Here is a 16,939-nt window from a genome sequence, read left to right on the forward strand (position 1 = left end):
ATTTACTGGATTGAATTGAGATTTTAGTTGGGCCCTAGAACTTCAAATGAGTTATGTCTTAATCCCCATTCACTATTCTATTCAATGAGAACATATTTTAATATTTGAGGATCTTAGTTTTCCAACCTGGGATCAATCCCACACTCCCTGAAGTGGAAGCACAGAGTCTTAACCACTGGACCTCCAGGGGAGATCCGGGGAGCACATTATACCGAAGCCCTGTACTAGGAACTGGGGACATTTCTTTCGACCTCCATGTGACTCTATATTCTGAGGCGTCTTTCTCCCAAAACAGCCCTGTCTGACCACTGACTTCCTTTGGACCCAAGAATACCCTGGCAGTTCACCTTGTGTAAGGAGAGTCCCATTGTTTCTGATTCTGTTTATCTCATTGATTCACCTTCCATCTCTGTTTCTGTGATTGTGTGTGTATATGTTTATGTCTGACATGACTGAGCGACTTTCACTTCACTTCATTTCACAGGTCAGTGATGCTATCCACCCTGATCTCAGTCCATTAAAGACTGTCCAGGAGTAGCAAACCCCTGCCTCTCCTTTCCTCAAGTCCAGAGACCAGGATGTGTATGTTTGTGTGTGTGTGTGCCCGCTCAGATAAACTATCCAATAATATCAATGTCTCCCATGCCACCCACTATCCTGGGAATTTTGAGAACGTCTTTTGTCCCAGACCCCACGCAGGGAAGAATCTTAGCAGGCAATACCAAGGTGGGAGCTAAGCAGAGCTGTCTGAAGTAGCTTCATTCTTCCTCCCCACTGACATTCCTGGAATCAAAGGGTCTTTATAGAGGGTGGGAATCGAGAAAAGGCAGTTTTGCTGTTTGGAGGGATGTCCAGGGCCCCCTGAGGAAAAATGGGACATCACTAATCCTTGTCTGTGGGGCAGTAAGGATATGTGGGGTTGGGGCCGCTGATTACTTTTCCTTTCTTTCAGGTCCCATGTTGCTCCTCTTTCTGTGTGACTCTGAATCAGTTTGTCCCAGTCTCCACATCTCTGTTTTGGCTTCAGCCCTACTCACCTGTCCTCTTCCATCAAGCAGCAGCCTAACTGCTGGCCACCCTGACTTCCTGGCTCCTTAGTTTCTGGCCTACTGGCCTAAGTACCTCTTGCTTTGATAGTAGGGATAGGAGGGGAGATGATGAAGATAAGGCAAATTCCTGGCGACATCTTCCTTTCCTTTTCCAGGCCTCAAGCCCTCAAATGCATGCTAGGTCTCCCTTACCCGAGTCGGGATGAACCAGAGGAGGCACATGAGAAGAATAAACGATTTGATGTAGAAAGAGTGGAGAGGAGGAATAGAGGTTTGGGGGCAGAGTAAGGGAGAGGTGTACCCAGGAGCAGGGGAGTCAGAGACATTGGAGAGAGAAAAGAGAGGGAGGGTCACGCCGGCTCTGACAGCCCAGCCCAGCCGAGGTCCTCGGGTTTCCTGTCTGTATCTCCTCCAAGCTGCTGTTTCTTCCTCTCTTGCGAGATTTCTTCCCCGGGCCTCTCCATGTTAAAGCGTGTGACCCCTCCTCTGACCGGGCCTCAGCGACTGTCCGTGGATCTCGCGCCTGGCTAGGGTCTCCTGCTCAGCCTCCCGGCCAGGCCCTCTCGGTGGGCGGTGCTCCCGACGCCCCTCCTCCTCCGAGAACTATTGGCGGAGAGGTGTCGAGAAGGCGGTGTCTAACCGGACTCCGAGAGCCCGATTAGTAATGGGGACCCCGAGGCGGGCCGGAGGCGGGTCCGGTCGGGAGGCGGGCGGGGCGGCTGGGGCCCGGCCCAGAGCTCCGGGCGGTCGCATTGTTTTCCTCCGCGGAACCGCGGCGGGAGTGGGGTTTGCGACTGGGATCCAGGACTCGCGCGACCTGTCAGCGCCCGGCAGCCCAGATCCAAGCTCCATCCAATTCGGACATTCACCACATCTCACTGGGGCCCCAACCGATTGAGAACTCGGGGCGGTGCGCGGCCGCTGCTCGACCGCTGCGATCTCTCTCCCGCTGACCCGGATCTCGGAGCAAGTATCCTGGAGTAGGGCTGAGGCTGCAGGGAGGCGGGGAGGATCGGGGCGCCGAAGGCTGGGGGTAAGCTTCGAAGTGCCAGAGGGACCCGGGAGGGCGCCAGCGCTCTGTCGTGCTTGGATGACGGAGAGGGTCAGCGGAGTTGGGGTGAACCGAGGGAAGAGGGGAGCCCCGCTACGGCACTGTGGGGCGCAAGGTCTGGGCGCCTCTTGTGACCTGGCTTCTCCGAGTCGCGTCCCTCGCATTGAAGAGCGCGAAAGGCATTATTTGAGGCGCGCATCATACAGAGGGTGGAAAACCTGGTCTCTTGCCTCTCCAGCAGAAAGATTAAGGCTTCGAGACCCGTGGGGAACCGGACCCTCGCGTTTCCCCTGCAGGGAAGGGAAGGAGAACGCGTCGCTCCAGACTTTGATGCTCCGGCTGCACCTCTGTCATTGTGCTAGCGGGAGTCTGAGCACCTCCCAGCGGGGCTGACTTGATCATAGAGTCGGGAATGGGCCCAGAGGAACATTAGTCCTAGAGCCCATAACCTTCCTTCACCCCACTTGCCCAGGGGCTTTGTTAGACCTTGGTCTCCCAAGGCGGAGAGCCCGGCTGACGATTGCATCTCCAGCCCGCGGACCCCGCTCTGCGCTGGCCGCAGGCCCGCCCTCCTCGGTTCCAAGCCTCTGGCCCTGTTTCCCTGGCCTCGGAGACCCGCCTCCGCTCCCAACCCCCGCTCCCATCCCTGTTCGATCTGCGCCTGCAGGCCCCTCCAGCCCCTCCTCCCGCTAACGTGGCTCTGGGACCCGGTCCCGGCCCAGACTCTGCTACCCGCCCCTCTCCGAGCCCCAGATCCAGTGAGGGGGAGACACGTCGAGCCCCTGGCCTCAGGCCCACCTCAGGCGAGGCTCTAGACACCTGGATTATCCTCGTTCGGGGCTGGGTGGGAGGGAAGGTAGGGACCAAACCTGGGGCTGATAGCTAAGGGTGAGGGGAACTGTCTTGGAGAAGGGAAGGCGCCTGTTCCCTGAGACTCCTTGGTGCGCCCCCCACCCCCACCCCATCCTTAGAGGAACGTGGACTGGGGCAGACGACCAGCCCGAAGGCTTCCTGCTATTGTCCCCAGCCGGGTCTCTTCTCCCTGCCTTCCCCAGCCCCCTGCTAGAATCTGGCTATGACCCTGGCCACTCCCCAGAGGTGGCTGCAGGGCCAGGAGGAGAGAGAAGGGCTGTTTCTTCTTCCCAGCAAGGGGAGAACCTAGGAGGGGGAGAAAGAGCTGGCCGGGCCTCCCCCATTTGCTCCAAATGGGGGGTGTGAAGCAGCTGGGACTGGTCCTGGCAGGGTAAGCCTTTCCCCAAGCCAGGCATTGCATGGGGGCAACTCAGATGCTGCTCACTAAAATCATCTATGGGAAGACCTCTTAAAGACAGCATAGTTAAGTCTGGGGGGCCAATGCAATGGCCAACCAAGTGTTTTCAGAGGCTGGACTAATCCAGTCTAAAGTGGAGGGTAGAGTGGAGAGAGATAGGGTGGGAGGGAGGCAGGGCCTACTCTGAGGGAAGGAAGGGGCTTGGTATTAGAGCATATTGCTTAGGGATGAAGAACATGCAAATGATATGCAAATTAGCCTCTATTGTCCCCAGCTAGGGTGCTTTTGCTAAGAGGGCTGCTGGGTTCTGAAGGTTTTCATATGGGAGTGGTCAGCATGCCCTCCAAACTCTCCCAATCACCCCTTTTCCCAAGACTGGTCCTGAAGTTCCAGGATTTTCTGGGTAGGGTCCAGCCCCAGCACCTGCCCTTGTCCTCACAGCTCTAGGCATGAATGGCCAGCACCTTTGTAATCAAGCTCAATGTCAATGTGTCCCCCAGTTCCAGGGCAGCATCTCCCCTACCCTAGCCTCATTAGACTTCTCCTGATGTTCACATTTACTTTTAAGGGATGTGGTAAGGAGGTATAATTCAGTCTCTTCCCTCCTTCTGTCCCTTCTTCCATCAGGTCAGAGGTCTCCTATCCCCCTCAAACCCCCACAGGAGTCACCACCCCAGGTAAGGAAAGGGCAATAGCCCCTGAGGGCAGGGGATGGAAGTAGGCATGGCCTGGGAACAGAAGAGGGTCAGATCATTCTCCCCACTTGCCTGAGACTGAAGTTGTTTCCTGGGTGAAGATACCAGTTGCCCAGGGCAACTTGGGGGGGGGCAGGAGGGGGAGGATAGGAGACAAGCTGTGTCCCTTTCTCTTCCCCTGGGAGCAGCACCATCCGGAACCGTGGGGCGGGGTGCGGGGAGGGGATGGTGGCAGAGGGAGGCTTGGCCTTTCAGCACCAGAGGGTCGTTAGCTAGCTGACTGCTCTGCCCCTGGGGAGGGGGTCATCATTAGGTGCTCCTACCCCTTCCCCTCCTCCAGCTCTCTTGGGATCCCATCTGACGTCAGCCTCCCCATCAATGACGCTGGATTGGGCGTGGGGTACATTTGGGTCCTGGCTCCAAGAGTGGAGATGTGGGGGAAATGGAATGGGGGAGGCCTGGAAGCCCAGGGTCTCTTCTTCGGGGAACATGGCAGGACAGGCAACTGAGGATTAGTGTAGGATAACTGTCTGTTCATGGAAAGGAGGGAGTCTCACCCTTGCTGACCTGATTTCCTGGGCTTACTCAGCCCCTCACTTCAATATCAGGGGAAGGCAGGAAGCTGGTGTCCACCTCCCACTGTGGGTTCTAGCCAGGGTCAGCTTGGCTGGGGAAGGCCGATGGAGGCTGATGGGTGGGAAGGAGGGCTGTCTTACAGTCCCTTCCACCATATCTTTCTTTTCCTGGACTTTGGGCTACAATCGCCTGCCTGTCATTGAATTATTTACATTTTCATTCCACGGCAGCCCAAAGAGGGAAGGAAGGGAGAGAGGGACATATTCAATCATATCTCCTCACCAGTATAGCCCCTTCTATGACTGGCTCCTCACAGGGGGTGGGTCCGCTCTTCTACAAATTGAGCACATGCAAGGTTTCTTAGGAGTTGGGGAGGGAACAGGGGGCTAGGGAGGCTGGGAGGGGGCACAGTGGTCGGGCAGACAGCTGCAGCCAGAGCTAAATTTAGCCTCTGATCTGGCTTTGATGCAGATTCATTTTTGGCTAAGACAGTCCCCCTCCCCCACTCTCTCCCTACCCAGCTTCCCCCTAGCAATGGAAAGGGCCCTAGAAGCAGGAGCTTAGACCAGGGCAAAGACCCCTGGGCTGCCTCCCCAACTCTATTCTTCCTCAGCCCTAAACAGGACAATGGCTGCCTCACAGCTGCCTCTACCAAGGCACGGTGCCTAAGTTGCTCCCAGGGTGCCATGGGGGTCTGTGAGGGAGGGGAGGCAGACATGATATCCTCTTCCTCCCCCACCCCCGGTGCCAAGGAATCACTATTTATAATTTTAAGGCTTCAGTGTCTAATTATAGCTGAGACAAGGTTAGCAAGAGGGGGCCAGGAGGTGTCACCTACCAAATGTCCCAGGCCCAGTCAGGAGAGAGGAGGAAAGGCTGAGTGAGAAGGCTGGGGGGAGGGAGCGGGCGTATCCTGTCCTTACCTGGGGTCACACTGGCAGGCTTCACACCAGCCAGTTGGGGCCAGTTGGAGAAGGAAGGGCCTTGAGTGACAGTGACAGCTGGCTGGCACTGAGGCAGTGCCAGAGATAGGATTCTTTACCCTTCTCCTCAGGGTCTTCTGGGGATAGACCTGGGAAGGAGCCCTCCTGCTTCAAAGGTGGAGGACGTTTGGCCTCTTCGCCCACTTCTGTCTTCTCTTTCAGGGCCAGCATATGGGTGAGGGGGCAGCCCCTGGGGCCTGAGCTGCCCCACACAGGATGCCCCGCGCCCCCCACTTCATGCCCTTGCTGCTACTACTCTTGCTGCTCTCAATTCCACACACACAGGCTGCATTTCCCCAGGACCCTCTCCCTCTACTGACCTCTGACCTGCATGGTGAGTTCTTGGCACCCTGGCCCTCTATGTGAGCTCAGCACTCAGTCTTGGCAATGAGACACCGAGACCTTTTATGTGGGTGGCAAGCTGCAGGAGGGCTCTCGGTCTCAAGGAAGCTAAGAGTTGACAGGAAAGGGGAGCAGATAGGTGGAGTGGCACAGAGGCCAGTCACTTCTCATCTGTGGGCCAACTTTCTTCACTTCCAGGCAGCATTGTTCAGTAATAAAGAACATGGACTCTTGGTCAGACCAAACCGTGGCAGGTTCAAATTCCTGCTGCTCACTTTATAAGGAGTTATTTAACCTTCTTTGCCTCAGTCTCCTCATCGGCAAAATGAAGATAATAATTGTATTCTACCAGGAATTCCCTGGTGGTCCAGTGCTTTCACCACAGTGACCACAGGTTCAATTCCTGCTTTGGGAACCAAGATCCCATGGGCCATGAGGCATGGCCAAAAAATAGTATTTTACCTCATAGAGTTATTTAGGGATTAAATGAGGTAATACAGGTAAAGTGCTAAGAACACTGTCTGGCACAAAGTAAATGATGTATATGTGTTTGCTATTATTATTAGCTACAAAATGAAGGCTTGGGACTAATTCAGTGGTTCCCAACACCTCTTACCTCCCTCTCCACCACTTTATCACCACCACATCTAGGTCCGTCACGGCAGGACCTACCGAATGTCCCAGGCCCAGTCAGGAGAGAGGAGGAAAGGCTGAGTGAGAAGGCTAGGGGGAGGGAGCAGGCTTATCCAGTCCTTACCTGGGGTCACACTGGCAGGCTTCACACCAGCCAGTTTGGGCCAGTTGGAGAGGGAAGGGCCACCGTCCCACCGTGACAGACCTTGCAGATAGATCTATTTGCAGCTTCCTGTTATATATGTAGAATTTAGAGTAATTTTAAGGTTGAAGGAATGGCAGTTAGGTTATTGAGAGTAACTGTTGGGGGATAGGTAAGAGTAGCAAACACTTCCATGTGCCAGACAGCGTTCTAATCACAGTACAAATGTTAAATCATCTCTCCCTGAACTCTGGGCTCCCTCTGAACACTGATGACTGTGGTCTCCATGATCAGGCCAGGTGGATGCTGGAGTTGGTTAGAGGAGGCAGAAAGCTTGGAGGATTGAGGTGGTCTGTGAACAGCCTTGAGGGAAGAGTGCAAAAGGAGGGCTGGGAGAGATGGGGTGAGGAAATGGTCTACGTGGGACAGCATACAATGTGGAAAGAAAGGGAATTGCTGGCCCTAAGGCAGATCTAAGAACTGGGTTGGGCTCAGCTCTGAACTCAGACAGGCCTGGATCTGAATTGGGGTCCCTGCCACTCCCAAGCTAAATGAGCTCTGCAAATTTCTTATTGGCTTTAAGCCTCAGGTTCCTCATCTGTAACACAGCACCAACCTACTTCATAGGGTTGCTGTCTGAAATGAGACAATGCCGCTCAAGTGCTAACACAGTGCTTGGCAGAGGTGAAGTGCTCCGAGTTAGCTGATATTGTATTTAGTCTTCTTAATACCTTTATTAACATGCCCAGGGCTGGGTTTCCTCTGGCTGGGATGTTGAGGGAGTGTTGTGTCTGAGGGCGTCAGCACCCGCCTCTCTGTGCCTTCTAGGTATTTCTCCATTATCCTGGTTCCGGGGCCTGGAGGATGATGCTGTGGTTGCAGAACTTGGGCTGGACTTTCAGAGATTCCTGACCCTGAACCGGACCTTGTTAGTGGCTGCCAGGTAAACTGGCTGTGGCACCATTGTGGGGCTGCCAGGCCTGTTTCCAGGCAGGCACGGGACCTGCATGGCCACTGCCACATCTTGAAGAGGACACGTGCAGGTGTACAAGCCCTGGGGTTTGGACATGTTAGGACCCAGAACATAGCTGCCAAGGTGTGGATTCAGGGGAGAAGATGGGGCAGGAGGTCTACACTATTTGTCCCCAAGCAGCTGAACATGGACTAGGTGGGGACACGGGAGTTCAAGTGGGGAGCCATGGCTTGGCTCTGATCCCTCCTTGCTTATCCCTTCAGGGATCACGTTTTCTCCTTTGATCTTCAAGCCCAAGAAGAAGGGGAGGGGCTCGTGCCCAACAAGGTGAGGGGCTGTGTGGGAGGAGGTTGAGGCATGGAGATGAGGCTGGAAAGGTCTAACGGCGATCCAGGGGGTGGGAAGAAGACTCCAAAAGGGAACCACAATGTGCGGTGGGTCCAGGCTGTGCCACGACTGTCCCTCTTCTACTTTTCCCTCCAGTATCTAACATGGAGGAGCCAAGACATGGAGAACTGTGCCGTGCGGGGCAAGCTGACGGTGAGGAGTGGGATGAAAATCTTGAGGGTAGGAGATGATCCAGCCTGCAGGCTCTGTCCAACTGACCCTCCACCTACCCAAATCTCCGCTACTTCTCTTATCTCAAGTCACAGAGGAAAATACACAGGAAAGGGAATTGATGATTTTTAGCTTCCTTTACACATCTCACACAAAAGAAGAGCAAGGCTCTGAGAGGCCAAAGAACTTGCCTAAGACCCCAGGACTAGTAGTAAATAGCTTCTTTGAAAGTTTACCCCCTACTGCTCTAACTGGCTCAAGGAGGATAACCCTACTTCCATGCCCCCTGTCCCAGTCCCAGGGAGCCCTGTGGCTGACCTAGAATTCTGGATTCTCTAGGACGAGTGCTACAACTACATTCGCGTTCTCGTGCCCTGGGACTCCCAGACGCTCCTTGCCTGTGGAACGAACTCATTCAGCCCTGTGTGCCGCAGCTATGGGGTACAAAGGCGGGGGGGGGGGGCATCAGGATGGGAGCAGGAGGAGAACTCAAGCTGGGCAATCAGTTTGGTGGGGATGGACAAGCAGGGGGTGGGGGATGGGAGTGCTCTGGGTGGAGGGTCCGGAAGAGGTGGGGCAAGGAGGCAAGGGGACGTGAGGAAGTGGGCTATGGAGCCAGACTTGCAACACCCTGAGTGTTCCAAGAACCTGTTCCTTCTGCCTCCAGATAACTTCGCTGCAGCAGGAGGGTGAGGAGCTGAGTGGGCAAGCTCGATGCCCCTTTGATGCCACCCAGTCCAACGTGGCCGTGTTTGCAGGTGTGCACCTGGGCATGTGAGAAGCAGGCATGTGGCTGCCATGTTAGCCCCTTCCCCAGTTTGGTCTTTCCTGCATGCTCCTGAATCAGGGGTGAGGTAGGGGCCAGGGTCAGGCCAAGGTAGGGGTGTGGGAGGCCCAAGAAGAGCCAAGATACAGATCCCTGAGCCCCCCTGATGCCACCCTACCCACCCCTCCAGAGGGCAGCCTGTACTCAGCCACAGCTGCAGACTTCCAGGCCAGTGATGCTGTGGTTTACCGAAGCCTTGGGCCTCAGCCCGCGCTCCGCTCCGCCAAGTACGACTCCAAGTGGCTCCGAGGTCAGGGTGGGCCTGGGGGAGGGAGGCTGCTCTTGGGGAGGAGGTGCAGGGGGAGGGCTGCAGCAGGCAGGTGGTGGTAATTGTGTGCAGGTGTGCTAAGGGGAAAGGCGGCGTGGGATCAGGAGATTCTGGACAGGTACAGATACTTTTCCATACTGTTCCTGTCACTCCCCACTCAGAGCCACACTTTGTCCACGCTTTGGAGCATGGAGACCATGTCTACTTCTTCTTCCGAGAAGTCTCTGTGGAGGATGCCCGGCTGGGGAGGGTAAGGCGGTGGGCAGTGGGGGTGGTAGCTAGAGGCTTCTGCTGGCTCCTAGGAGCCAGACATTTGGGGAAGAGCTCCTGGCTGGGCTCTGAGCCCCACCGCGGAGCTGCCCTCAGGCCTCTGTCCCCTCATCCTGCTGTCCCTCACCTTGACCCGGACTGACCAACCACATCACATCCTTCCTTAGCTGTGCCCCTGACATTGGTCTCTTGGTACTCTAACCCCACCAAACTGCTCTCACCCTGCTGGCCGGGGCTCTCGCTGACCTCCATCCTCCCTGGCTCTCCCGGCAGGTACAGTTCTCCCGTGTGGCCCGTGTGTGTAAGCGCGACGTGGGTGGCTCACCTAGGGCCTTGGACCGCCACTGGACATCCTTCCTGAAGCTGCGGCTCAACTGCTCTGTCCCTGGAGACTCGACCTTCTATTTTGATGTCTTACAGGCCTTGACAGGGCCTGTGAACTTGTATGGTCGCTCTGCTCTCTTTGGGGTCTTCACCACCCAGACCAATAGGTTGGTACTAGACTAGTCAATGTAGCCCAGTCTGTCCCCTTCCCTCCGCGCCCCCCAGCAACAAAGATCATCCTGCAGAGCCTACTGATGAGGGTGGTGAGGGGAAGCTCCATTTTCCTTGTACTTTCCTTGCATGGCCCCCAGGGGCTGCCCCGCTCTCTCAGGCTCTCCCCTAAGATGGTACGTGAAGGGGGGCGGCCAAGTCTTACCTGGGAGGCGCTCTGCTGTCCCTTCTAACACCTAGCCCACATCGTTCTCTGGCTCCCTCAGCATTCCTGGCTCTGCGGTCTGCGCCTTCTACCTGGATGATATCGAGCGTGGGTTTGAGGGCAAGTTCAAGGAGCAGAGGAGTCTGGATGGGGCCTGGACCCCTGTGTCTGAGGACAGGGTCCCCTCCCCCAGGTACCAAGGATGGGGGGCTTTGGTGGAGGCAGAAGCAAGCAGTGTCTGCTCCCCAAATAAGTTCTGAGGAGAGGGCAAGGTGTCCAAGGCCTGGGGAGGGGGCTGTCATGGGTTGGCAGCAGGGAAGGGAAGCAGTAGTGTGAATGTCTGTGTGCAGATGGAACAAGAGGCCTCCTGGCCCTAGGGCAGGCTGCTGGGGCTTAGCTAGGCTCTGTAACCACCAGCTCCCTGTCCTAAGGCTGCCTCTTCCTATGTGTCCTCCAGGCCCGGATCCTGTGCAGGAGTAGGTGTGGCTGCATTGTTCCCCTCTTCCCGAGATCTCCCTGATGATGTCCTGACCTTCATCAAGGCTCACCCACTCCTGGACCCTGCCGTGCCACCTGCCACCCATCAGCCTCTGCTCACCCTCACCAGCAGGTATCAGGCTGAAAAATCCTGACCACTGCCATCCGCCCCTCACCCACTCTCTTTTTCTGACCCCACAAGATAAATCATATTAGTAGGAGGAAGAACCTATGAAAGTGGGAGGGACAGAGCTAAGAAGGAAACCCTGGGCTGGGGGAAGGGCAGAGAAGGGGTATCCAGGTCCTTGAAACACTCAAGCTTCCACGGGTCAGGCTGTCCTGACCCGAGGCCTATTCCTCCAGGGCCCTACTGACCCAGGTGGCTGTGGATGGCATGGCTGGTCCCTACAGTAACACCACAGTCCTGTTCCTTGGCTCCAATGATGGGACAGTGCTGAAGGTGCTGCCCCCAGGGGGGCAATCTGGGGGCTCTGAGCCCATTCTGTTGGAAGAGATCGATGCCTACAGCCCCTCCCGGTGAGCCCTTTGTCCAGCAGGCCCCCTGCAGAGCAGGGATGAAATGTGAGGTGGGAGATGGGGATATGGGGATGGGGTGGGGACTCCGATATTGGAAGTTATGGGGAAGAGAGAGGGACTTGGAGAGAAGATGACATTGTGTAGCACTGCAGGGTAGCCCCATGAGTTGTATTCAGTTGCTTGTATGCCTCCCCACCTTCTTTTCTTTACCTTACCCAGGGAAAAAGGAGCCTCACCTGCTCCACCTCTGACTCCCTCTGGCCTCACCTTAGGTGCAGCGGGAAGCGGGCAGCCCAAACAGCACGGCGGGTCATAGGGCTGGAGCTGGACACTGAAGGTCACAGGCTCTTTGTGGCTTTTTCTGGCTGCATCATCTACCTCCCTCTTAGTCGGTGTGCCAGGCATGGGGCCTGTCGGAGGTGAGAGGGACTTGAGGCCAGGCTCCCTGGGCCTGCAGGCACAAAGGCATTGGGGGTGGCAGGGAAATGCAGGGGATGGCTGTGTGCGGTGGGATGTCCACAAGCATCCTGCAGGTGGGCAGTCACCAGGGACAGGACTAGGGATTGGTGTGGATAGGATGGGAGTATCAGGCTAGGAGCCTCCTGCAGGCCAGGGTGAGAGTGAAAGAGGCAGGGGAATGGACTGTGATTAGAGTGGAGGGTCCCAGCCTCATATGACTCAGTTTTCCCTAGGAGCTGTCTGGCTTCTCAGGACCCATACTGTGGATGGGACAGCTCCAGAGGCTGCGTGGATATCAGGGCACCTGGTGGGTAAGTGAGGGGCTCCTGGATCTCCTGAGGAAAAAGCTCCCCACTACTAAGAGAGGAGGCTGAGGGCTAGGGTGGGGGAGGGGACAAGAGGTATACCTGCACTGAGCCACCTCCATTTCCTCCTAGGATTGATGTGGATCCAACCGGTAACCAGGAATCCATGGAACATGATGACTGCCAAGGTAAAAAGGGCAAAGGCAGCTGTATCCATTGTTGAGCATGGCTCTGATGGCCATAGACACCATCCCAGGTGTGGGCTTTTGTCCTCTCCTTCTGTGGCACGGTCATGCCCATCAGTTCCTCATGAAGCCTCCCCCCACCTTCACCCTTTCTCTCCCTGTTTCATAGATGGAGCTACTGGGAGTCAGTCTGGTACAGGGGATTCCACTTATGGTGAGTTCTGTTGTCTCAACTTCACCATGGTCAGCCCATACTCACCCAAGTTCATGCCCCATGGCAGCAGCAGACCAGCACCCTGGACACTCTGAGAGAGTCTCAGAAAGGGCTAACATTCTAAGTATCTAGCATATAGCTCAGTGCTTGGCACATAATAGGATGCCTAATAGATAGTTTTTGAACAAAGAAATGAAAGAATGCCTTGCATGTAAGCCCTTCCCCATTCCCAGAGGAAAATGAAGGCTGTAGTTCTGGACTTCTGGGTTCCAAAGGGGGTGGGGGACCCGCTGAGGGTATCAGAGGTGGAAAACAGGAGTCTCACTGGCTCTGACCTGGTCTCTGTCATCAGTGCTTCTGAGTCCTGGCCCTTCCCCTGAGACCCCCAGCCCCCCCAGTGATGCCCACCCCCGGCCCCAGTCTTCCACTCTTGGAGCTCACACTCAGGGTAAGGGGGCTGGTGGGGAGGGACAGGAGTGAAGTGTGGAGCTGCCGATTCTTGACGAATTCTAAGCCCCTCACTGATCATTGTTTGGTGTTCACTAATAATGCCTGTTTGGAGCCTCCCCTCCCTTCCTCTCCCCAGAGCTGGCCCTCCCAGTCCCGCCTCCTTCAGCACGGGCAGAGTTTGGCAGTTGCTCTTGGCATGGCTACAGAGGCCGGAGCTGGGATGGGACTCCCCAGGCCCAGGCTCTAGCTTGTGTGTGAGGGTGGTTGGGTGGGCTGTGTGTTGAGGGGCCAGGGGAGGAGACTCCTGAAGAGGGTCAAGGCTGTGTCGGAGTGAAAGCAGAGCAGCAGTCGGAGAGAGGGACACTTTGGAGCTTGCCTTCCCGCTGGCCTACCTTCGCTGAGCCTCCATCTCTCCTCTCTCCCGGTTGGCAGGCGTGCGCCGGGACCTCCCTCCAGCCTCAGCCTCCCGCTCAGTCCCCATCCCACTCCTCCTGGCCTGTGTGGCCGCGGCCTTCGCTCTGGGCGCCTCGGTCTCTGGCCTCCTGGTCTCCTGCGCCTGTCGCCGAGCGCACCGACGGCGGAGCAAGGATATCGAGTCTGCAGGGATCCCACGTCCTCTCTCCCTTCGCAGCTTGGCCCGGCTGCATGGGGCGGGCCCAGAGCCGCCGCCGCCTTCCAAGGACGGAGAGGGGGCCCAGACGCCGCAGCTCTACACCACCTTCCTGCCTCCCCCCGAGGGCGTACCCCCGCCGGAGCTGGCTTGCCTGCCTACCCCGGAGTCCACGCCAGAGCTGCCGGTCAAGCACCTCCGCCATGCTGGAGGTCCCTGGGAGTGGAACCAGAACGGGAATAATGCCAAGGAGGGCCGGAGCCGCGCCCGGGGCGGGAACGCGGCGGGTGGCCCCGCGCCGCGCGTGCTGGTGAAGCCGCCGCCGCCTGGCTGTCCCGGGCAGGCCGTGGAAGTCACCACCCTGGAGGAACTACTGCGCTACCTGCACGGCCCGCAGGCGCCCAGGAAGGAGGCCGAGCCCCCGGTCGCCGCCCCTTTCACCTCGCGGCCGCTGCCGCCCGAGCCCGCCCCCACCCTCTTTGCCGGCCCCAGCCTGCTGCCCCGGGACTGTGCCCCGCCTCGGAGACTGGACGTGCCCCCGGAGGGCAAGTGCCCGGCCCCCGCCGCCCGGCCTGCGCTCTCAGCCCCAGCTCCCCGGCTCGGGGTGGGCGGCAGCCGGAAGTTGCCCTTCTCCTCGCACCGTGCACCCCCTGCGCTGCTCACCCGAGTCCCCTCGGGAGGCCCCTCCAGGTACTCGGGGGGTGCCGGGAGACACCTCCTGTACCTGGGTCGGCCTGAGGGGCACCGGGGCCGCGCCCTCAAGAGGGTGGAAGGTCGAGAAGCCCCAGGGGCCCCTGAAGCCTCCCTTTGTCGGGCCCTCCTTGCAGGCGGCCGTCCCTGACGGCAGCCATTTTAACTTTTGAAGGGAGTTGCTTTAGGGCCTCAAGTGGGACCCTCGAGGCCCATGCCCTCAGAGGCCGTGAGCGTGGACGCGTCTCCAAGGACAGATGACCTCCCTCCCTGTTCCACACCTCCAGCCTTCCTAGACTCTGAGAGTCTCCCGAGGTCCCTGCCCGCCTCGGGTTTATTTATTGACTGCCGACTGTCTTGTCCCCCTGTCCTCGAGAGAGTGGGAGGTGAGAAGCTCGCCCCCTCAGTGAGCCAGCTTTTCGGGGGTAACTGGCACACTCCCACTCCCCCTCTCCCTCAGCCAAGCTGCCTTAACTCGCCCCTCCGGGCCTCCACAGACTGGGCCCCGGGCGGGCCGCACGGCGGACGGCCGGGGCTGAGCCACTCGCGTTGTGTACAGAGTCCTCGGGCCTCCTGGGACGTGCCTCCTCCTACTATGTAGGAGCCTCCGCTTCCCAATACAGCTGTGTCCCCGAGCCGCTGCCTGACTTTACTCACGGAGCGGGCGGGGCGGGACGGGAACCGGTCGGCTACTCTGAGCACCTTTGCTCCAGAATTTCTGCCTTCAACTTGGCCTTGACTCTCTCCCGAGTAATTGGGATGGCTGCAGTCCCACCGGGGTTAATCAGGAAAGGTTTCCTGAAGAAGGCAAGCGAAGAAATGGTGCGTGGAGATGAACCAGGGCCCAGGAGACCCCGGGTAGAATTTAGGTGGGGTTAGGGAGGGTACTCCAAGCCCGTTTCTGGATCGAGGTAAGATGCACTTTTTCGTAGAATGCTCGACAGGGCGGGAGAAGGGTATTTGGGGAGAAATAAAATGAAGCTGCAGTGTAAGTGACTGAAGTTTCGCATCAGGAAATCTTGTCAAAAGAGAATTTCGCTGGAAAAACGTGGGTCGCAAGAGAAGAAGGCTACAAAAAGAAAAACACCAGCAAAGGCTTCAGTCCTGGAGGAGTCAGGGGTTTGCCCCAACAGTTCCCTAAGGAGCAGTTACCCTTCACAGAGCCAGAGGGACGCCGAGAAGCATGATTTTTTGCGCGCATGCGTAGCCTCCCCTAGCGAATGCCCCTGCAACACTCCAACACCGCGCGCCAAAGATCAGCTAGCTTGTGTAGTGCGGTTCCTCTGGCCGGGGCTGGCTGTAGATACCTGTCCGTTACTCCCGGGGGCCAATGAGAGGGACGAACAGGATCTGGCCCGCCCACTACCTCGAGCTAAGGACACTTAAGGCCCTGAGCTGGCGGTGGCCGCTTTTGCGGATTTACAAGTCTGGCTTTTTACCGGCGCGTGGCTGGAGTATCCCACAGGGTTGGAGCCCTAGGCTTCCCTATCGCCGGCGCCGCCTAGAGGCCAGTCCACGCCTTGCAGCTAGAGAAATCTCGCCGGGCTCTCTCCCGGTTCCTTGCCTAAAAGGCTTGGGCAGGAATCCGCTTGGAACAGTTTGTTGAAGAACCGTGATATGGTTTCTAGCTCCGCCCTTTACTCTTTGTTATCCTGCAGAGTCAAAGATCCACCCCTTAGCCTTAGCCCGAAAACTGGGGTTGAGAGGCTCAAGTACGATAATGTATGAGAAAACTCTAAAGGAGAAAACATTGGTATCTTGTGATTATTTGTGAAAAAGTGAAGTTGCTCAGTCGTGTCCGACTCTGCGATCCCATGAACTGTAAGCCTACCAGGCTGCTCCATCCATGGGATTTTCCAGGCAAGAACACTGGAGTGGGTTGCCATTTCCTTCTCCAGGGGATCTTCCTGACCTAGGGATTGAACCCGGGTCTCCCGCATTGTAGGCAGACGCTTTACCGTCTGAGCCCTCCAAACTCAAAATTAGGATATTATTCCTATCTTTGCGATCTTCTTCTACTCAGCAATCTGTTTCCCTTTGTATCCCTACAAACTTCACTTAAAGATTTTCCCCTCAAGGTTTTTAAATGCTCTCTGAATACTTCTCACACCTTTGTTAGCTAGTTCCACCAAATTCGGCTGCCTTCGAGAATCTACCTTCTTTCTCCTTGAAGCTTGTTTACACCAGCTTGGAGAGGTCCTTTAGATCTCAGGTTTTTGTTGTTTTTTTTCCTCACCGGATGCCTTACTTAAACCGAGATTCTTTGAAATCATTGCTAGTTTCTAGATAGTAGAGGAGAGCAAGGAAGAAGTAAAGAAACTTTTCAGTCCCCTGACTTCATTATCCCTTTCAAACCAAGCCAGGACAAAGAAAAATTCTAAGACTGCAAACTTTCATAGCCCTCTGAGGGCAAATTCACACAAATTCTTCAGTTCAGCCCTGAAGGTGGTCACAAAGAAAGGGGTAAAATACCCTCAGGTTTCAATGTAGACCCCAAAGAGAAGTACAATAGAATTTTAACCTTGTGATTCTGCAGGCAGCTGCAATTTACAAAGTCCTGGTTTCAGTTTAATTGTGAAGGGTGTTCATTTATTAGTATTTCTAAAGGATGGCAACTTCTCTAGTCAAGAGTACCCAAGCTGTACTCTTGAGAACTTTCTCAGGGCTTGGGAAAGC

The 16,939-nt window shown here is 56.5% G+C and overlaps 1 protein-coding gene across 6 annotated transcripts; it reads left to right on the plus strand.

The window, feature by feature from the left end:
* The first annotated feature begins 1,754 nt into the window (after positions 1–1,754).
* On the plus strand, positions 1,755–16,445 carry SEMA6C (semaphorin 6C). 6 transcript variants are annotated; one of them, XM_055584350.1, is made up of 20 exons: positions 1,757–2,082; positions 3,998–4,047; positions 5,787–5,958; positions 7,570–7,684; positions 7,978–8,041; positions 8,198–8,254; positions 8,612–8,713; positions 8,940–9,030; positions 9,229–9,348; positions 9,528–9,616; positions 9,910–10,127; positions 10,398–10,529; positions 10,794–10,946; positions 11,177–11,350; positions 11,623–11,769; positions 12,043–12,120; positions 12,247–12,302; positions 12,469–12,513; positions 12,866–12,961; positions 13,396–15,996. In XM_055584350.1, the coding sequence occupies exons 3-20, from the start codon at positions 5,841–5,843 to the stop codon at positions 14,412–14,414; spliced, it is 2,874 nt and encodes a 957-aa protein (XP_055440325.1). In that variant the 5' UTR covers positions 1,757–2,082; positions 3,998–4,047; positions 5,787–5,840; the 3' UTR covers positions 14,415–15,996. The 6 variants fall into 6 exon arrangements, with proteins under 6 accessions (XP_055440328.1, XP_055440325.1, XP_055440324.1 ...); XM_055584349.1 differs by having other exon boundaries at positions 1,757–2,015; XM_055584351.1 differs by lacking the exon at positions 1,757–2,082 and adding an exon at positions 2,092–3,343.
* The last annotated feature ends 494 nt before the right edge of the window (positions 16,446–16,939 follow it).

The sequence above is a fragment of the Bubalus kerabau genome, chromosome 6, assembly GCF_029407905.1.
Source record: "Bubalus kerabau isolate K-KA32 ecotype Philippines breed swamp buffalo chromosome 6, PCC_UOA_SB_1v2, whole genome shotgun sequence".
NCBI classification, from domain to species: Eukaryota; Metazoa; Chordata; class Mammalia; order Artiodactyla; family Bovidae; genus Bubalus; species Bubalus kerabau.

Excerpts from the sequence above, each read along its gene's own strand:
- SEMA6C (XM_055584350.1), top strand. The coding sequence starts at position 5,841 with ATGCCCCGCGCCCCCCACTTCATGCCCTTGCTGCTACTACTCTTGCTG. Across the intron at positions 7,685-7,977 it reads ACCTTGTTAGTGGCTGCCAG|GGATCACGTTTTCTCCTTTG; the intron begins GTAAACTGGCTG and ends TTATCCCTTCAG. Across the intron at positions 8,255-8,611 it reads CCGTGCGGGGCAAGCTGACG|GACGAGTGCTACAACTACAT; the intron begins GTGAGGAGTGGG and ends TGGATTCTCTAG.